Source organism: Plasmodium gallinaceum, assembly GCF_900005855.1.
Source record: "Plasmodium gallinaceum strain 8A genome assembly, contig: PGAL8A_v1_69, whole genome shotgun sequence".
Lineage (NCBI taxonomy): Eukaryota > Apicomplexa > Aconoidasida > Haemosporida > Plasmodiidae > Plasmodium > Plasmodium gallinaceum.
Window position 1 is genome coordinate 66,321 of NW_021628230.1, and position 23,402 is coordinate 89,722.

Here is a 23,402-nt window from a genome sequence, read left to right on the forward strand (position 1 = left end):
GATGTTAAACTATAAAAAAATTCTTTAAATTTTGTTCTTATTGATATATATATAAATTAATAAATATAATATGTCCTTCAAATTAATTTTCATATATTTAAAACACATTTCAAAATTTTTTCTATACCATTATTATTTCTCCTTTTTCATATTAAAAATTATATTATTCATGGTTTTTATAATTACATTTTTTTGTGTTGCAAGTGTATCATTATATATGATAATATTGAAAAATAAGCATTCTCTTACTTTTTCCTTTTATATTAATATATTATATCATTTTTTTTTTTTCTTTTTTCTTTTCTTAATTTGTGTCTTTTTTTTCTTTTAGTTCTTCCAAAGACTCGTAAACAAAATAATAGAAATCTGACATAAATGGAGCACGATAACTCTCTAACCATGAGGTTTCTAAATATTTGTAAATACTATGACACACTTTTCCAGGTGTATTATTTTGAATTAATAACAAAAAAAACATAGAATCTTTTTTTTTTAAGTTATACACTTTACTTTTAAAATTATAATCCCATAAATTCCACTTTTCGTTTTTCCACATAGGATCTTTATCATTGATTAATTCGCTAGTGCTCCAAAAATGTTTCATGTTGTTTAGAATTTGTTCTAATTTATCATCCCTATAAAAATAAAAATATGCTTTACTTTTTTCACATTCAATATCTTCAATCTCCTGTTCTTGTGACCTTTTTATTTTTGATCTCCTTAATTCATTACTAATGAATATAATTATGTCTTTTAATTGATTATCTGACAAATAAAAATTTTTTTCTTTTAATATATTATTGATAATATCACGTAATTTATTTTTACTATTTAATAACATTTTTTTTTTGGAATTAGAACTAATATCATATTCATTTAGAATAACCCTCGTGAGATTATACTTAAAATTAATAAATTCTAGATGCTTAGATAAACTATAAGTATTAAAATCATATAAAAAATTTTTTACATAACTCGGAATATCTGTTGGAATATCATTCCCTAGTGACAAGAATGATGTTAACAAATTATTAACAATTAAGAAATAAAATAAATAAATTATTTTTGAATTTTCCATTTTAAGAAATATAAAAAATAGTTATGATAATAATTTCACTTTATATTTTTTAATATTATTTTTATATGAATTTTTTTTTTTTTTTTTTTTTTACTATAATTTGGATATTTTTCTTTTTCCAATTTTAGATAAATTTTTTTGAAATCGTTTATGGCTAATTTTTTTTTTATTTATTATAACACACAGACTAGTTGCACACTTGAATATTTCAACTATTTTAAACTGAATAGAAGTGAAAATAATGAAAATCAAAGTAATATAATTTAAAAACAAAGACGAATTTACTCCTCTATTACGATGCGCATGACAATGCTCGATATACTTTTCATTTATATATTTATTAAATGAAAATATCTAAATATTTAGAAAAACATATGATCCTGTATACTTTAATGGATCCATTTGTTTAGTTAAATAAACAAGGATATGTTATAAAAGGATAATTCTATTTCATTTTTTTTATAATCAATATTAGACTTTTCTTTAATAATTATTGATTTTTTCTTTAATATATATAGTAATAAAATAAAAATAAGTAACTAATAATTTTTATAGAATTTCTATTGTTATATTAGAAGTTAGAATAAAATATTTTTCTCCTGGCTATAAGAAACATAAAAAAACACTTTTTTCATTTTAATAAAAGCAAAGAATTATTTATATTAATAAATATTGAAACAATTCATAATTTTTTTTTCATTACTATAGTGTTTTTAATATTATATATAATTTATTTATTAAAAAAAAAATTAAATTTAGTTTATGAAATATTGAACAAACATAGATAAAATTAATTTTAATTTAAACAATATATAATATATTTAATTATTCTATGATGTTAATTAAAACTTTAAAGTTATGAATATAATGTAATAAGCAATTAAATGGCTAAATATATTTACAAGTGTAAAAAAAAAAATTATATATAAACTTCAATTTTTTCAATAATTCTTATTTTCTTCATCCTTTTTATAAATAAGTAAAAAGTCATAAAATATTTGTTAAAAATCAATAAATATTATATATATATTATATTTTAAAATACTTTTCTTTATATATATAAATATATATAGAATAACCTTCCCCCTTTTTAATATATACAACATTAAATATTCAAATGTCATAATTTTAGAATTAATCAAAAATTCAATATAATTTTTTGTTAGTTTATTTCTATTTTTTTAAATTTTTTTTATAAAGTTTTAGTTGTAATAAATTATTAAGTAAAAATATTCCATTTTATGATGATTAACAGAAATTGTGTTTTATTTAATAAAATTATATTTCTGGAAATATATGTGAATCAATTATATCTCATATGTATATTATACGTACAACACCTTATAACATTTTTTTTTTTTTATATAAATAACATAAAAAATGTCTTCTATTTAGTAACAAATTTATTGTTTAAATTTCTTTTATAAATACTCATTTTTTATACTATTTTTTTTTAAATATGTTCTTACATATATTTATGTTAAATTATGTTTAAAAAATAAAATGAAAAAAAATATCTAGAACTTCTTAATACTCAGAAATAACATTACATTATGTTTTATTTTAAAATATAAATATATCAATTTAGATAGAATATAAAAAAAAAAAATAATTTAAAATAGTTTTATTAACTTATAATAAATTGAATTTGTTATTCTAAATACTTTATTATTATAATAAAAATAAACATAAATAATTTTTTTTATATTTAAAAAAAAAAAAATACATATATATTTTTTATTGATAAATAACAGATGAATAAGCATTCTTTTTTATAATAATAAAATAATTTAAATATTCATTTTAGAAAAATTATTCAAAGATTTAATGAGAAAAAAATTCCATAAATAAAAAACTATAAATTTTACATAAATTTTGCTTATAATGCTCAGTTTCTATTATATTGTATTTTTATTGCATTAAAATTATATTATTTCATTTAGTTTTTTTTTAAATATAACACATGTAATATGTTTTTCATTTACACTTATTAGGATATGGAAATGTGTTAAGTGTGTTGAAAATAAGATAATTATATATAAATAATATTTAATAAAAAAAATAATATTTTATAAAGGAAATCTGTAAATTATTTTTCATAAGAATAAAAACCCTTTATAAAATTAAAGATTAATTATTATTATTATTATTATTATTATTTAAAATTTTTATTTTTCAATTTTTTTTTCTTTTCGAAATATTGAATTGTTTACGTAATAATGTAAAGTTATATATACATGTAAAAATTAATGATATAATTTACACATAAGGATAATGAAAGTAAAAAAATATTTTTCATGAAGATGATGGCATTTTAATTTATTTTCTGAAATAAATGTGTTAATTTATATAATTTTTAAAGGAAAAATATTCGACATATATATTATACTTTCATAGTTCATTTATTTTTTACTAAAATGAATATCAGTGGAAAAATAAAAAGAATAATTTCTTTACTATTTATTATAGGAATATAAGAATATAATTTCGTATTTACTTAAATATAAGTTTTTAAGAAATAAAATAAAAAATATCAATATAGTTTGTTAAAAACATAAAATATAAAATGATAATTAAATTTTTTAGTTTTGTTAAACACTCTTTTTAGTTCAGTACAATATTTTAAAAAAGAAAAACTTTATTTACTTTATTATTTTGTTCTTTTACATATGTTGAAATTTATTACTTTTTTACGAATTTTCTTCTAACAAAAATAATAATATATGATATAATTTTATTAGACATTATTTATATGATAATAGACACATTGTTCATTTTACATTTTGTTAACACTAAATGCTAAAATATATATTCTTTATTGATATAAAAATAATTATTAAAATTAAATCTAAGCATACTACAAAGTAATTCCACTTGAATTTTATAGATCAACAAAAATATTATGATGAGATTTATTTTATTCTCGTAAAACCTAAGTGGATAATTTAATATTATACTTTTTAATAATAAATAAATATCACGCTCAAATATATGGAATCTACATTATCCTGAAAATACTATAAAAGAAGTTGTTTCTTTAAATAATAATTCTATTAAAGATGCTTTTAATTAAAATGAGAAAATAAAAAAATATGTAAGCTATAATAAACAAAAATTTTTTTATGAAATATAAAAAAATTCGTTCTCTAATTAATAGTATTCAAATTTTTATTATATAAATAGTTTTATTAACTAAAAGTATACTTTTACTTTAAAGGAAGTTTATTTCTAATTGATAACATTACTTTTATCATAAATAAGACAATTATATCTTAGTATATTTTATAATGATATAAAAATTTTAAAATTTTTTATTAGTAATAAATATATTAACATGTTTGTCATTGGGAGATGAAGATTTCTTAGGAGATTTTCCAAATGATACTAACGAGAGCTATTAATTTTCTAATTATGTTATTTATATGGAAATGTATTTAATAAATCTTAAAAAGACAATGAAATTTTCCTTGATAAAATGAAATATATACATTTCTAGATATGCATTTACATTAAATTAGTTAAAAATAGGCGAAATTGATGGTATATGTAATATAATCGAAAATAATTCTTCCAAAAAGATGTATCTTTTTTCTATGTGTAATTTTATTGTATTAATAAAAGTATAAAATATCTATTCACAAGAAATTTTTACTGATAAAAACAGTAATATAGCTTAAGGTATTTTTATTGAAAAAGAAATAATTAAAACAAAATATTTTTCTAAATTTTTTTTTTATTTTTATATATTTTTTTATGGATAAAATGAATGTTAATGTTATCTATACATGATGGATAAAAATATATTTGCATTCTTTAAGAAATTGTTAAAAAATAAATAAATAATTTATCTTAGAATAAAAAGTTAAAGAAAATAATAGAGTATAAAGAAGATATAGAAGAAGTAAGAAATATGAATTATCTGTTAATAAATTATAAAATGATAAAAACGTTAAAAAATTTCGTGAAAATTCTAAACAAATAGTTGAAATAAACGAAAAGAAAGTGCATGTTTTTTTAAATAACATAGATGAATTGTATTTTATATCTACTTCATATGCAGAGGAATTCATTGTAGAACATGACTTAAAAGTTTCATCAGTTAAAATTTATTGAATATTCAATGAAAAAAAATCACATATATCTAAAAAGACTATTATTCGTACATAATCTATTAATAAAAAATCTAGGATAAATTTTTCCATTATAAAGGTGGAAAAATCATTTATTCTAATCGGTCATTTAATAACTAATTAAGATATTGTATCATGAAAAATCATGAATATTATATATATATAAATGTAAGTTAAGGTTAAAAGGAGAGTTCAAAAAAGGCTAATCAAAAAATTATTCAAAATTTTATCAACAAAAATGATTTAACACCCCAAGATAATAAGAATGGATTAAAAAGAAGATTGAAATTCAGAGAAAAAATTAGATATATATTTTTATGTTTTTAAGAAAAGAAATATTAACAGAAGTATATAAGGAAATTGACGAAATAGTGGACACACATGTTATAAGTATATTTGATAGTGCAAAAAAGACTTCATCTATGATGTTGGTTTGTAAAAAGGATTTCCATTGGATAATTACTTATATTATTGGAATTTAAGTATATAATAGATTATTTATATGTTTTACCACATATGAAGCATATATGTCAAACACTCTATTGTACTAAATAGTTTTATAACATAAATCTTAAAAACATATTTTGGAATATTTTGTTAGAAGAAAATTGAAAACATCATACTGGATTTATTATATCTAAGGGTGAAATATTTGGATGTAATTATTGCTGATCGTATTATAACTGTTTCTAAACAATTTCAAAAAATAATTAAAGATGTTTTTATATACCAAATTCAAGAAAGTTATGTAATTGTGTAGATTGATGACATCATTTAAACAAAAATAGGAATTTTAAGGTATTGAGAAAAATATATAAAAATCTAAAGATAATTATTTAGATATAAATGTAGAGGAGCTTGAATCACTTAAGACATTTGTTGAATGCTCGGTAATTTTTCTAGTATTAGAAAGATTGCTAAAAGGTTTGTAGAAAATCTGTCCTCAATTTATATTAAAAAATAAAAATATTTTATAAAATTATTATTATTTTATAAATTATACTAAATATCAACTTTTTATTATTTAAGTTAATTTACACAATTCTCTGTAGGAGAAGCACTTCATTTTTACATTTTAAAAATTTCATACAATAAAGAAAAAAAAATAAAATAATTTTTTTTTTAAGAAGTTATATAAAAAGTATGAAAAGTAAAAAGAAATTATCATCTATTTGAGTATTCATTTTTTATGTAGTTTTTTTTTTTTATTAAGTAAGCGTCATGCAAAAAGAATTTAGAATTTTTTTTTATTTTATACTTAATGTAAGTACAAAAAAAAAAAAAAAAAAAATTTTTTTTTGAGTACTTACTTTTGCTGTTAGGATGTGTGTATGTTTTCCCCTTTTTTTAACAAGAAAAAATAAAAAATTTAGTTACTTAAATGATAATTTAAATATCATTTAAAATAGGTCTATAATACCAATTATATACCAGACATGTATAATGTACTTAGAAAAAGTAATGGTTCATAAAAGAGTTATATCTTTGTTAGATATGATAAAAACATTATTGAGTCTTAATGACTTATATAAATGAAACATTTTAAATCATTTTTAAGAGACTCTAATTATTATAAAAGTTATGTAAATAACTTACATAATACAATGATAAACTAGTTACCTTAATGATTTATTAAATGTTCATTCAGACTTTTATATTATTTTAAATAGTTGAATTAATAAGAGCAAGTGGGGGAATTTCCATATTATGTATTATAAAACTAATTTAAGTAAATAGATATATACCTCTTATATAATTATCTATATATAATAAAATTAACATCCTTATTATATATATGTTTTAATAATTGACAATTTAATGGCTTCACTAAAGTTTTGAAAAAATAAATTAATAACGAGCATATAAAATTTCCTTTATTAGTTTGATGAATTTAAACAAAATATTAATGCTACAAACCAATAAGATGTATTTATGTTATAAATTTCATTGAACATTTATTGCTTTTTTTAAGGGACATTTATTTACATTAATAAAAATCCTATATTTTTATTAAAAACACAGATCCCCATTAATCATAGATTTTTAAATAAATATATTTTAATTACCATGTTACGAATAAAGTTTAGAAATTCAAAATTAATGCTTTTAAATAAATAAAAATAAGTAAGTATTAAAAAACATATTTAAATTTATATAATTATTTTAAACACAAAAATAAAAACATTGAAAGCATAGATTTTTCTTTAAAAATATTAAATAAAATTAATTTTATAAGGAAATTGTTTTCAACTATCATCTATTCTTTTCATGGCTAATTTTATATTTTTCACATAACTATTAAATTTAATATCAAAAATGTTAATAATACCTTTTATTAAGAATAGGCACATACAAGCGATATTACAAGAGTATATGACTAAAAATAGTTTAAGTTGAAATTTTCTAGATTTTCAAAAAAAAAAACTTAAAAAAGTTTAAGCCTTTGTAGGTGTACAAAAATTAAAACTAATACATTCTGAGATCTATAATATCTTCGAAATTTGTAACTAAACATATATATTTTATATATATATATATATATATATATATATTCATTTGTGTTTTTTATGTAAATTTTTTTATAATCTAGAAAAATTCAGAAAGTTGCACTTAAGCTAATAAAAATAATACACAACAAAATGTACTTAAAAGTAATAGGAAAGGGTAAAAAATACTTAAGAAATTTAAAATATTAATATAATGAAAATACTTAAAAGGTACAATCAAAATATCAAATATAAATGATTTACTAATTAATTATTAAATGACTTTAGCTATATATTACATAATTATATTAATGAAGAGCATAAAGAGCATGCAGAGCACTTTCTATTAAATTTACTACTTATAAATTAACATTTAAAAGAGAAGGCATATTTTATGGAATTATAATAATTAATATAATGAAATTTATTTAATATAAATTTTAAAACCTAATAATAAAATATATTTTTAACTTCATATATTTTTTAATTTTTTATATTAAATTTATTAAATAAAAGATTTTCGAAAAAAAATAAAATTCTTAAAAACAGTCAACATATATTTTTCATTGGTAATAATGAATTATTACACTAAAAAAAAAATTTTAATTTATAAAAGATTATAAAATTATAACTTTTATTAAACTTATTCTTTTTATATAAAAGAATTTTCTTTTTTTTAATCATAAATTCAACAGTTCAATGTGAGACAAAATGTTTCGTTTATATTGAAATAAATTAATGAAAATAAATAAAAATTGGAATAAAAATTTTAACTTAATACTATGTATTATGCTAATATATTAAATAGAATAAAATACTAGATAACAATATTTTTCTAAGGATATTTTTTTCTTATTTCTTAAAGTAATTATTTTATATGTATATATGTAATGGAAAATTTACAATTATGTTAATTTAAAGTAAAACTTAAAATTTTATTAAAAAGGTGTTTATCCTAAGCTTTAATAAGCATATTTATATATTTATAAAAATACATATTTCTAATTTTGTATCTCCAAAGAATGCTTTATAAACTGTGATACTATTTATAAACATGGTTTGTGGAATAAAATATTAATCTTTTATTTATGTAAAATGATAGTTATTAGAATAATGAAATCCTAAAAGTATACAATTTTATCACAAAAATAAAAATAACAAGAGAAAAAAATTTATTTCTATTTAACAATAAATTTTAATTAATATGAATTTTTTTCATATTTAAAAGAATTGAAATTTTTCATTTTAAAGCTTAAAAAGAAATTCGAACTTTTTTTATTAAAGATTTTATTTTTGGAAAAAAAAAAAAAAATTACGAGAAAAATAGGAATATATTAATTACAATAATATAAAATGAATAAAAAAATATTGAAACAATGTAATTTTATTAAAGGTATTATATTTTTCATAAAACATAAGTGGTTTATTGTTACATAAATAATGATATTAAGTCATAAGTAATTTAATTTAAAAATTATAAAATTTAACCTCTAAATTCAATGTAAGAATGATAAACGTTCAATTTAATAAGCTCATAATTATGTATTAATAGACTTCATTTTTTATTTAATTTTTTATTTTTCCAAGCTTTTAAGAAAGTTATTTACATTTACTTTTATTTTTTTACTTTATAAAAAAAAAAAAAATAATATTTAACAAATTTTTATAAGCTTTCATATTCTTTTTAAAATTAATATTTATATTGATCAACAACACATTAAACGGTTTACAAGATATTATAATTGAAAATTGACTTAAAGGATTTTTTTGATTTTATAAAGAGGATACCATTTACTTTTATTTTTTCTTTATATATTTTCTTTATCATAATGATTCATGTTATTCATAATAGTTTATAAATAATACAATAGTTACAATATGTATAAAAAAGTTTTAAAATGGAACTTACTTTGAAATTTTTTATATAATTATTAATAATAAAAAATATAATAATAAAACTTAAACTTGTTATAAAATTGGTAAGTAAATTTAATGTATCTACATTTTTATTTCTAATTTTTTTAAAAGTATCCAAAATAAAAATAAATTCATATTAATAATTATTATTTCATCTCTACAATAATTCAAGGTTAAATTCACTTTAAAGAACTTACAATTGTGATTAAATTTCATATATACCATATTACATTTTATGATATTTTTCAATGTGAATTATGTTTTTAAATTTACATAAAATATAATTTAAAATAAACTTTGTAAATAAAATTTTGATATATTCACTTTTTTTAAATTTATAACATTGCACTTTAGAAAATGTATTTTTGCTTTTTAAAAAAGGAAAAACGGTAATAGAAATTTTTTTAATGTTTACTAAAAAATATTTTTCATATGCTAGATATGCATGCAAATTAAAAATAAAAATATTGTGAGCAAAAATTTTTTATAAATTTTGTTGATTTATATATAAAAATAACATTGAACTTAGGTTTTTTAAATATTCAAACTAAAAAAAAAATTTAAGAATAAAGTAATTTTTTTGTAATATAAATTATTAATTATTTTTTGATGTATTTTTACTAAAGAAATTAAAAGAAAATTTTGAAAAAATATGAAATAATTATTTTACATTTCAAAAAGTATACATTATTTATTTAAAATTTTTTTTGTAAAAGTAATTTTGTGCTACGGAAGTGCACACATATACACATTAATTTTTTGAAGTATTTCTCGAAGTAATTATTTATTTATCTACATATTTATTAAAATGATTAAGAAATATATTATTTTATTAGTTTTCAATGCATTAATAAGGGATTTATTTAAGAATAATTTATTTCAAGCTATGGTAAGGGGTGCATCAGGAGAAGATCCTTCTATAAAACAAGGAATACATGAATTTGATCCAAGTGATGGTTATTATGTGGAATTTAAGAAAGTGAGTACTGTAGAGTTCGATACCACAATTATAATTTTAGATAAACTAAAAGGATGTTCTATTGACGAAATGGAAGAAATTTTAAAAGATTTTGATTCTATAAAAAAGGAAATTGTTGAAGTTGGAAAGAAATGTGGCGACTACATATTAAGAGAAGAATTCCGAGATCACATGGCATTCAGAATAAGTGATCGTCTTCGTGATTATTATGCAGAACAAGAAATGACGGAAGATTATTACTTAAAATTAAAGAACATTTTTTGGATGGAACAAAAAGCGTTTGAAGAAACTTTTTTTGAGGTTAGTAAAAAAAAGGGACCCATTGAAAAAAAAAAAGTTATTGATGATGTAAACTTGATAGTATCTCATCTTAAAAGGTATGCAGATTCCATGGGAATTAAATTATCAGAACAGAAATTACATAATGCAGCATTAAGGATAGGGAGATTTATTAGTGATTTGAATTTTTTAACTTTAAGATATTCAAAACTTTTGCCCCTAAAACCTAATGATAACAAACCACATTCTTAATTAAATTATTATAAATAGTTCTAATATTTTTAAATATACTTTAATTATTTATTAAATATTTTACGCAGTGATTAATGAAGCTTAAGTTTCATTATCATCTTTATCTAACAAAATATTTAAAATTATTAAGGCGAATAAGTGCCTAGATCCAGTAAATTTTATAGTCATTCATAAAATATTTATTATAAATGAGACAAAAGAAAAAAAAATAAAGTATTATACAATTGATTTTTTTTAAGTCTGTATTTTTTTTATTATTTAATTATAAAATTAAAAAAAATCGATAATTATATATACGGATGTATGAAAAAATTATTTTTTTTTAGTAATTTTTTTTTTTATTATTGTGTAACATAATTTTTAACATATGCACTAATGCATAAAAATTTTTATAATTTTGTACAATAATTTCTGCAACATATCATAAAGTATGAAAACTATAAAGGAAAAGTTAAATTCATAGTGAAAATTTATAGTGATTTTATTAATGTACTTTATAAGATGAATCATACATAATTTATATATACAGATATTAATGAAATAATTTAAATAAATATAAAGGTGAAAAAATAGCATAGTGTATATGCATATATATCATCCAAAAATGTCTAATTTTTTTAACTATAAACATTGAAATTATACTATTATTTATTATAAATTCATTTATACATATGTAAAAAGTTCATACAAATGAAAATTTATTCCGTTTATTATATAAAAATTTGTCATTTTTCTAATTATTGTATTCATTTTTTTTTTTTCTTTAATATAAATCGTTATCAGTAGTTTATTAAATTATATTATAATTTTCACAAAAAATTCAGAGATAATAAAAAGTTTTTGTTATTCAAAATAATATTAAGATACCCTAAAATTTTTTGTTAAAAAGATATATTAATGAAAGTAGTAAAATACTATAGATGAAAATATTGTTGACATTTTAATTTTTAATATTATACAAATATTTCATTAATAAACTTTTTAATTACTCTCAGAAAATTTTATAAATATTTATCAAAAAAAAAGTATCTTTATTAGATATCTTCTCTTTTAATAAGTATTATTCATAATTATAAAAAAAAATTACAAAAGAAATAATATAATATAATTTTTAGATTTATTTAAATTTTATTATATATGTGATATAAATACATAGAGAAAATGCTAATTCTTATATAATTTTATTTTTACATATATATTGCTGGAGCCTAAACAATTTAAAATAAGCTTAATAATTTTTTTATTAATGAATCAGTGGCGTTATATTCATTATTAAAAATATTATTAAATTAAAAAAATTTATTTTGTTTTAGCATAAGGAAATGTATCTATATATACATATACATATATACATTGTAAGATGATAGTTACAATAATATCAAAGTTTTTTTTTATTTTTTTTGTAAATTGTTATAAAATTTTAATAGTTTCATTTTTTTTTTTTAATTTTATAACATAATAGAACACTTTAAAATTTTACTTCTATTTTGAATTTATATTTATAGCTCACAAATATTAATATAAATTTTTTCTGGACATTTAAGTCCTGCATATAAACTGAAAATCTTTATATTGGTGATAATGTAAAAACTTATAAATTGAGAAATACTAGATCTTTGAGTTACTCAAATGGGGTATATATATATCTTTACTATCTACATAATGTAAATATTAAATTTCATGGGTAAATAATTTTTATTTGTATAAAATAATAATAAAAAAAGTGAAATATAACAAAAGTAAAATAAAATAAATATGGGAATTTTTTTTTGAGTATGAATAATTTTTTTTATTTGACTTTTTTCTTCATTTAAAAGGAAAATGCAATTACTTTATTTACTAATGATATAACTCATTGTCGATTAAAAGGCTTTTATAGGGTAACGAACAATCAAATTAGTTAGAATCTTGTGAAGTGGTATATACTAATTTTACCTATTATTAAAATATATATCACATATAATATATAATTTTTATATGATTATGCTGTATAACATAAAATAAGCTACTTATTTCATAGAATATCTTCAATGCTTTAATTAAAGTAAGGTTAACTCAACATTTTTACTAATATTAATTTATTTATTAATTTATAAAATATTCATATAATTTAATATATATCCTAAATTGTTTTCGTAAAAATTTAAATATTCAATAATTAGTTAATAATGAAATATATTAAATTGTTTTCATATTTGGAGAATACTACGATGGACAAGATTTTATGTTTAAACACATAAAAGCTAAGTACTATATTTGTGAGGTTTAAAATTCATGCAGACTTAAACATTTTAGATTTGTGGTAAATAAATAATATTATTGACCTTTTTAAATATTTAATTAGACACAAATCTAAAATAAATAAAAGTTTAATTATGCATATTGTACATTTTCTAATATATACATATATATATTTTATTACAGTACACTAAAATTTTTTTGTAATATGAAATTTTTTTTTTGAAGAAAAATGAAAAAAAATCTTATGCAATTTATGACTTAATGGTAATTGATGAAGGATAATTTTTTTTATTTAGTGATGTTTTTAATCATAATGAATGAAAAAATTTTGCTGATTATTTTTGAGGATTTTTTTTTTTTACATATTTTCATCTTGTAATTAGAAATTAATAAAATAATAAAATATATAAAGTTAAAAATATATTTTATTATTAGATTTTAAAAGTTATATAAAATGAAATGGTTTATACTTAGTAGTTTAATCGCGTAAGATGTATATTTACTTTAAAAACAAAATTCTAATTAACATATTAAGATCTTTCTATATAAATTCTATTATTTTTATTATTTAACACTCTCCTAAAGTCATTGAATAATTCATTTACAAATCACTTATCTATATTTGAATTTTTTTTTTTTTTTCATGTTAATTAGATATTAAATGATGAATTCAAAAGAAGCAAGTTTCAGATAGTAAAAATACCTAATGAAATTAATTTAAAAAAAATAAAAGTAGAAAATATTCTAGACAAAAAAAAAATATTCACATAGTGATTCATAAAATTGATGTTAAATGATTTTTTTTTAGGATATCGATATATAAAAGATTTCATTAACTTTTTCAAGATTTTATTTAATGTTAGTTGCTTATTTTAAGGTATTGCGTGCGCCTGCAAGACAATTAAAAGACATGTACGTATAGGAGATATATGTGAAGACACAACAATATTTAGTATTCATTGAAAAACTACCACAAGAAAATAAATGCCTTCTGAAATTTGATAAAGGTGTGTTTATAAAATATAAATATATTAGTAAAAAAATTATAGAAAAAAATTAAGTCTGCATTTTTTATTTTTTTTTTTTTTTGGAGAGTGTTGTAGTGATAATTTCTTTTATGCAGTCTCATGAAAACTACGGAGTATATAATATATATGTTAAATTTATTATAAATAAATAATTATATTTCCTTTATATAATTATCAATTTAAATTAATTTTATGATATATAAGATAGGAAGAGGTCTCTCTATATGCTCTTTATTAATATGACTATTTAAAGTACCATGAAATTGCTTGAATAGTCTATTAATAAATCAAATATTGAGCAAAAAAATTAAAAGGGAATTTTGAGAAATCTTTAAGGATTTTAACTGTAAAATTGTATGGATACTACATATAAGTAAACTACACACATATAGTTTATTTAATTGAACATTTATTATTTTTAAAGTCATTTACTAACTTTAATAAAAATTTGTTCTCATTTTTATTGAAAATTTAAATCCTCATTAAATCAATTTATTATTAGTCTATAAATAGCATTACATATATGTTTTCAGTAATATTTAAATGAATAAAATGAGTAAAAACATTTTTCTCTGTGTTTGATAATATACTGGGCATATGTGCTTATATAAACATGTACACTAAAAAAAAATATATACATATATTTTATTTTATTTTATTTTTTTTTTATATGATAATAACTTAAAATTTAATTATAATAGTTTTATTTTTTTTTTTAAATGCCATTATTATTGTTTGTTTATGTTTTTAGTTTAAAAAATGCATACATAATTCTAAATTTTCTAAAGTTTTTCTATCAACTCCATTAAATGTTATCTTTATAAAATTTTCTAGCTATTTATTCTTGAATTATAATGTATAAAAAAGTTATTTCGTTTTTCTTTTATAATTATAAATGCATTACTTATACAAATAATTATAGGAAAAAAGTTATATTTATTTTTAGAAGAGTTTTAAATTAGCAATAAAGTAATATTTATAACAGTCTTTGTTATTTTTCTCTTTTTAGCTTTCAATTTAGAAAAAAAACGTGAATTACTTAAATTAACCATATTTAAATCCTTTTTTTTTTATCATTATGTATATTGGATTTCTTTTTTATTCCATTTTTAGATAATTTCTCCCTATGTTTTCTTTTAAATTTTTTTTTTTTCATATCGTTCATTGCTAGATTTTTTCTAAGAATTTGAAAAATGCATCAAAATAAAGTGTTGTAAATGTTTATATTATTTACTAAAAATATAAGAATTTGTATATAAAATATATAAAAAAACATATATGCCTTTTTTTAAATGAACTATTTGAGGTATTTTCTAAAGCTATGGTGTAAATCTTCTAAATGTACAATAATATTTTTTAAGCTAAAGGATGTATTTAACAAATTGACATATATATTTCGTAAATAAGAGGAATTTTATTTTGAACCAGAAACAATATATTATGAATCGAAATAATTTGCTCAAACAATGATAGTATTCCTGGATAAGATGTATAACCATTTTAGTAAAATCCGGTAATTTGCTAACTAAAGTTATCATTTTGTAAATAAACTATATCATATTGTAAATCAGGGGTAATATTTTTTTAATTTGAATTATTGTTTTGTAAGTTGTTATTCAGTAAAACAGAGAAATTATTCTATAAATTAGGGGTAGCATTCTATAAATAATAAGTTGTATTTTGTAAATTATTAGCCAAATGTTGTGAATTATTAATAAAGTTTTGTGCTCAATAAATGATATAGTCTATCTATTTTAAATTAAATTTAAAAAGAGTATTAATTTAATATATTATTGCATGTATATATAAAGTATACAAGGAAAATATGTATATATAGGTGTGTAAACTAGAATGTACTATTTAAGAAAAAACAAATACACTAAAAAAAAAAATAATAAAATTTTTTTTCTGTGTGATCATGACTAAATTATATAAAAACAAACATGTAAATAAATTATAATTTTTTTTTAATTTTTTATTTGTATATAACTTTTAAAAAAAGAAAATAATTTTATTTTTTGGGGATTTTAAAAATGTAAAATATGATGTATTACGTAAATTGAATCAAATAACAAATAAATAATATTATTGATATTTAATACAATTTATAAATACTTAATAGTCTATGCAATACTTTATTTTATAATAAACAATATAAATAGAGATCTCTCTACATCCTCCTTATTAATATGTTTAACATTGACAAAAAAATTGAACACTTAATTAGCAAAGTACCTTGTCATTTAGATGTTATAATATGTAAAATTTTATACGTCTCATATATGCTGATTTTACTTTATTCCATATCTTTTCTCACATTCTGTAATTCTCAGATACTATTTTGTAATTCTGAGGTATTATTTTTTAAATCCAATTATATATTTTATGATGAAGTATTATTCTGTTGTAAATTTAAATTTGTATCTTTCACAATAGAACTATAATTTTGTAATTAAAGAAAAATTTGTTTCATAACATTAGTAAAACTTCATATAACTTGAATTTTGAGAAATAATAAGATTTCTTTTTAATGTGAAGTTATCTTTTTCTTCATAATAGCATTACACTGTAAATTAAAAGATATATTATAAGCAATATACGTTAAATGAGGCCTGTTTTGTTCTAATCAGAGATATCCAAAAAATAATAAATAATACTTTTTCTAATTTTATGGATTCTGTAAATTGATAAGCATTATTTTTGAAATGGATAGTAAATTTTCTAGACAACACAATAATTTACTAAAATTATCTTATTTTGACTTATTAAAATATTTTCTTCATTGCTATTAAAATAATTAAAAAAAAAAAAATATATTGTATGCGTAAAGCATATTTGTAAAATTCTTAATAATAAAAAGTTGTCAAATATATACCAGCATTCTTGGATCAAGCTTGATTTCATTATTCTACAGTTTTTGTGGATTATTATTTTTAAATCATACAAAAAAAATAAAAAAAAAAGAAAAATTTAATATATGGAATTTTTTAAAAATTTATAATGTTAATGTTATATTAAAATCAAAAATAAAAGAATATATATTAGAATAATTATATATATAATAAAAATTATTTAATTTTTATATTAATTTATTATAATCTTTAATTTACTAGAATAAATGGTATTTTTAGAATTTCAAGTGAACAAAATAAAAAGTATCATTACGTAATATATTTTTTTACTCTTGTATTTTATCCTATAAATAATATTATCAACCTATTTTCAATAATATTTAAATATATAAAATGAGTAAAAACACTTTTATTTGTGCATGTTAAAATTCGTGTAAAATGTGCTAACATATACGCGTATACTAAAAAAAAATAAGTACATAGAAAGTATGTACATTAAGAAAAATGCAGTTATATTTTATTATATATTTTTTTTTTTCTTTTGTGTATGATTCTGACTTTAAAGAAAAAATAATTTTTTGATTATTTTATCTTATTTTTTTTTTTTGGAGGATAACAATGTGGAGCATTCTTTTTATACAAGATTAGAAATGTAATGTTAAAAATTACATCTATAGAATATCGCGTAAGTTAACTAAGGTAGTAAGTAAACGATGTAATTAATATTTTATATTATTTAAGAAAAAAAGTAAATAATTTGCTTAATGTTTTTATCTTTTATGAAAACAAAACAAGTATAATTTTTTCTATATACTTTTTATTAATTTATTTGTTCTATAATAATAATTCATTGAACAGGCAATTAATAAATCATTCAAACTCTTTTATAGTAGATTAATAAAAAGTACTGCTAATACTTTAAAATATTTAACCCATAAATACAAAACAATGACAAAGAAAAAATCACTTGCACATAAGTGAATATAAGAAGATACCACAAATTCTAGTTAAAAATGTTACTTCGAGGTATGTACATTAAAAATAAATATGTAGGTTTTTAGAGTCACAATAATTTTTAGTGTGTAATATTATTTTTATTGTAAATCACTTTTTTTATTTTTTTTTTTTTGATTTAAAATAGTTATGTTATTAATTTTTTTTATTTATTTTTTTAGTGGATTAATAATAAATTGAAATTTAACCTCTGATTAAATTTAATATATTAATAAATATTTATATATATCAAATATACATTTTTTAATAAAAATAAGTAAACATTTTTATAAAGATCTAAGAAGGTTTTACAAATTAGTTAATTAAGAATAATAAATTTATTTCATGTTACACAACATGGATATAAAGGAATATATATTAGATACAAGATTCATTGCTGCAAAAGCACAGAAAGATAAGTCAGCATTCGTTTTATTAATTTTTTTTTTCAATATACTATAAAAGTTTTTAGGCAGAAAAATTAACGATAATATTATTTATTATAGATTTTACATTGCATTATGCAACTAATGTAATATCACTTAAATATTTATGAATTTCAGTGAATATTTTTTTTTGTGCCATAATGGTCAATAAAATTTAATATTGTCCTTTTTATATTAATGAATTAATAACATGATGTAAACATTTAACAAAGTGAAGAAGATATTTAAGATAAAAACATATCAATTTAGACTAATTTATTATGTTATATATTTAAATGAAAAAAGAATAAAAAAGAAATTTTTCTTTTAAGAAAAAGAACTTTTTTGAGGAATATAGCTCAATTTTATGTTTTAAGAAATTATGAAAATTACTAGAGATATTTTAATTTTATTCAGATATAACTTTATAAAAGAAAATTTCTCAATGAATATGTTGCAGCATCATGAAGAATAAAATAATTTAAAGAATATTTAATTAATAAAGATATTTTTTATTTATGCTGTGTAAATATTTAATACATATGAAATGATATTTTTTAAAAACTCAGTAAGTTTATTAGGATGAACGAATAAAAAGAATTATTAACCCTTTTAAATGTCTAAATTAGTAATGTATTGTCAAGTGAAAAAACAGCTGTGTATGCGTAGAATATAAGAAAATATCTTAAAATTATAGCAAAAACCTACACCTTATGATATTTACAATAATAAATAAAACATTTTTTTTTTTTGAGACATTACGTATATAGATAATTATATTTTATTCTTTATTTTTAATTATTTTTATTTTGGAAATTATTTTATATCCTCTGATTAGTTATATTAATGATAAAAATTAATTTTTGATTCATAATTAATTTATTTTTGATAAAATTTTTTTTTTTTGAAGAAATACAAATTTTCAATGAAAGATCACTTTTCACATGGTTGAAGATTCTTATATTAGGAATGTAAGTTCTCATAAAAACAAGTAAAATTTTTACTAAAGTTAATAAATAGTTCTTATAAAAATAATTGACAAATTAGGGATAATAAAATATTAGCATATTTTCATCTAAAGGGTTGTAAATATTTTATTAATAAAAGATATTAAATTTCTATGAAATTATAGTTAGCACATACTTCTGTTAACTAGTTAATTATATACATTAACTTTTAATATAAGAGATAATTAAAAAAATTTTTTTTTATTTTTCTTTTGCAATTTATTCTTGCTAATTATATTTTTAAAATTAAATTTTTAAAAAAACATTTTTTGGGGGGAAGATTAAAATTTTGTTGGTAAAGTTAATTTAAAACATCATGAAAGTTGAGTTAGATGTTAAAAAAAAAGAAAAAAATATTTCTTTTTGCTAATATTTAATTTTTACTTATTTGAAATATTTGTTAATAACTTTAACTTGAACTTATTGTTTTATTTTTAAAATATTATTTTAAACATAATCTGTGATTTTAATGAGTATTTATGTTTTTAACAAAAATTAGAACAAATTTTTATTAAAATAAATTTTTTTAAAATAATAAATTTTCGCTAATGTTAACCATATATATAAGGTTTACCTATCTGTAACAACCACATAAATTTAAAAGTAATAAAAAATGGAAAATATAATTTTATATGCTACTTATTAATTTTTTTATTCAATATTATATTATAGGAATTAGATAGACAATTAATAAGCTAATGTTATATTAAAGAAACTATTTATTTTATTGTATGTGATATATTTATATAAGATTATGCATTCCTTAGCAAAACATTTTTAAAGTAAAAAAAACAAATAGAGACTACTCTTAATTTTATTTATTAATTTATCCGTTTAATAATCTTCATAAGTTTCTGAATAGATGGTTAAAACAAATGGTAATTTATAATACCCTTAGATTAATTTCTACACTTATTTCAAAAAGGTGTAAAGAATTATAAATCACATATAATATTTTTCTAAGTGTACTTATTCTATTTTCTAATTTTTTAGTTTTTATTTTTCAAATATAAATTGACATATTTCTATAAATGTTTTTTCTAACAATATTTAGTCAAAAAATAATATTAAAGCTAAGGAAACATTTTTATTCTTCTCTTTTTTTCATTATACATATAACATTATCAAAGAATGCTTTTTATTCTAATTTTTCAATAATTTTAATATCTTTATCTGAATTTTCTTGTAAATTAATAATTAGTATTAACCTAGGTATTTAGTTAATACCTCTAAATGACATATAATTTTCCCTATATTTTTGTTTTTTCAATTTTTGTGTATAATTTTTTTTAATTTTATCTTGTTAATTTAAATTATAAATTTTATTTCTTAATATTAAATTCTTTATGATATCTCTATAATTCATTAACTTTCTCATCTAGTAATATTGTAATATTTTCATTACTTTTTTTATTTTCAAATTATTTGTAATTCCTTTAAAGTTATATACTTCATTTTATATGAAAATTTTTCTCGTTTTTATCTGAAATTTTTTAGATATAATTGTAATATATTTCATATTAAATGAATTAAATATGTCCTTCGTACTAGTGTTATTTAAAACTACAGAATATATTTTTTCTAAGTTTAATTTTGTTGGTGGAAATTTTTGATATGCTATATATTTATGTTAAATCTTATTAGATTTTTAAATTTTTATAAACCATAAAAGTAAATATAAAAATTAATTTTATGATCATAAAATTTATCTCTTAATATTTCGTTCCAATCTGCATAATGGAAGGTCTTCTTAAATTCAATTGAAGCAGGAGCAAGATCATTCACAAGGTTCGACTTAGAAAAAGTCATTTTAGGAGCACCTTTCTCTAGAGCCAAGAACTTATCATAACTCTGATATGCAAGTTTTTTTTGTTCCTCATAATCATTTTTAATACCTTTTACTTCTTCAATTAGTAAATCTAAATAATTTTTAAGTGACTTTTTATTAAAGCTGCTTTTTTTAATTTCATTGGATTCATAAGAATTTAAGAAATTATCAACTTCTTGTATAAATTCATTATCTCTATTTTTATTTATTTTTTTTTTTGCTATTTGCGCATAACTTACAAATATTCTTGTATAGAAACAATTTAACTCATAACAACATTTATTAGGGCAACAAACATTTTTGCATTTTTCAATATTACATGTAGAGGCATCACAATATGCTTCGTTTATGCTATGACCTAAAGCATCATAAACAATATCCTTTGTTTTTGTACAATTGATATCATCATTTTCTGTAGATTTTACATCCTCTTCTATTTTTAATTTGATATTTTGAAGCTCCTTTTTATATGAATTATATCTTTCTACATCTTTTTCTACTAATAGCAAATAACCTAGTTTATTTATCATGTCATATTTAGTATTAATATAGAAATTCACAATTTTTAAGGAACATTTATGAAAATCCCACATTGTTTTTTCATGATTTTTCCTAAATTTCTCATGACTTTCTTTTTTTTCTTTAATCATGTAAAAAGAACCAACATCAACATAAGAAAGTCCTAAAATATAATTTTCTTTTGCTCTTAATATATGATCAGTAACTGAGGTGTTTAATTTTTTATAATCATCAATAAAATTGGCATCATTTGATAATGAACTTCTACTTTGAATAAAAAAATTTGTAATACTATTAGTATTTTTCTTTTTTTTATCTTCTTTAACGTCACTTATTTCATCAAAATGGGGTACATTTTTTTTTGTATATACAAGATATGGTTGTCTCTTATTAACTTTAGAATTTTCTGAATTTACAGATGATATATTTTTAAGTAAATAAGATTTCTTTTGAACTTTATTTTCTACACTATCAATTTTTCTGTTATATTCATTTTCTTTTTCATCTAAATTTACACCAAATTGTAAATTATTTATACTATACTTAAGTTTGTTTGATTTTAGTTTTCTCTCATAGCTTAAACCTATATATAAATATATATAAAATAAAAATTAATAAATTTTGAATCTAAGAACAAAAATATTTATCTCTTTAAATATATTCGAATAATATTAACAAAAGTACGCACATTGTATATATTGGTTTACCAAAAATAATAAATAGGAAAGTGAAAAAGGTTACCAATATTTTTTTTTTTTCCATTTTACTTAATACCAATTTAATTTATTTTCGAAAAATTTAAATATATTATGGAATATTTTATTTAATAAATTTTGTTTATTTTTTGTATATGTGTAATTTTAGAATATTCTTTTTTACTATATTTATCAAAATATATATATTGTTCAATTTCATTTGTTCCAGGTTATGATTAGTATTTACTATAAATATAATATGAAAAATATAATTACATATATATACATATATATATAATTTACAATTTATTATATCTAATAAATTCTATTAGTACATTACCTTTGAGTGTGTGTACAAAGGAAGTAAAAATGCAACAAAGGAAAAAAAAAAAAAAAAGTGTGTAAGTGTACATGAAAATATATAAAATCAAATAAAAGTAAAATATAATATACATTTATCTCAAAGCATTCATAAAAGTACAATAAAAAAAAAATTATGTACGAGAGAAAATTATATAACTTTAGAAACTATTAAAATTTATCTTTAAAATAAAAAAAAATTTTCTACTATAAATATATAAAATCACGTTGTAAAATATTTCTTAAAGAGATAGGTGTATAACTGAAGTAAAAGAAAAATAAGATAGAAACAGGTAATATCGAGCAATCATTTTCTAAATATGTGTTTACGCT

At 17.7% G+C, this 23,402-nt stretch overlaps 3 protein-coding genes across 3 annotated transcripts, besides 1 other annotated feature; 1 reads left to right on the plus strand and 2 right to left on the minus strand.

The window, feature by feature from the left end:
- Positions 1-304: 304 nt before the first annotated feature.
- On the minus strand, positions 305-1,078 carry PGAL8A_00185500 (hypothetical protein; the record flags this gene model as incomplete). The annotated part of the gene is made up of 1 exon (XM_028670539.1): positions 305-1,078. The coding sequence occupies one exon, from the start codon at positions 1,076-1,078 to the stop codon at positions 305-307; it is 774 nt and encodes a 257-aa protein (XP_028527281.1).
- Positions 1,079-5,531: 4,453 nt separating this feature from the next.
- Positions 5,532-6,088: a repeat region.
- Positions 6,089-10,497: 4,409 nt separating this feature from the next.
- PGAL8A_00185600 (gamete antigen 27/25, putative) lies at positions 10,498-11,121 on the plus strand (the record flags this gene model as incomplete). Its single annotated transcript, XM_028670540.1, has 1 exon — positions 10,498-11,121. The coding sequence occupies one exon, from the start codon at positions 10,498-10,500 to the stop codon at positions 11,119-11,121; it is 624 nt and encodes a 207-aa protein (XP_028527282.1).
- Positions 11,122-21,323: 10,202 nt separating this feature from the next.
- On the minus strand, positions 21,324-22,776 carry PGAL8A_00185700 (reticulocyte binding protein, putative; the record flags this gene model as incomplete). The annotated part of the gene is made up of 2 exons (XM_028670541.1): positions 21,324-22,597; positions 22,722-22,776. 2 exons carry the CDS (start codon positions 22,774-22,776, stop codon positions 21,324-21,326), a joined length of 1,329 nt encoding a protein of 442 aa, XP_028527283.1.
- Positions 22,777-23,402: the final 626 nt, after the last annotated feature.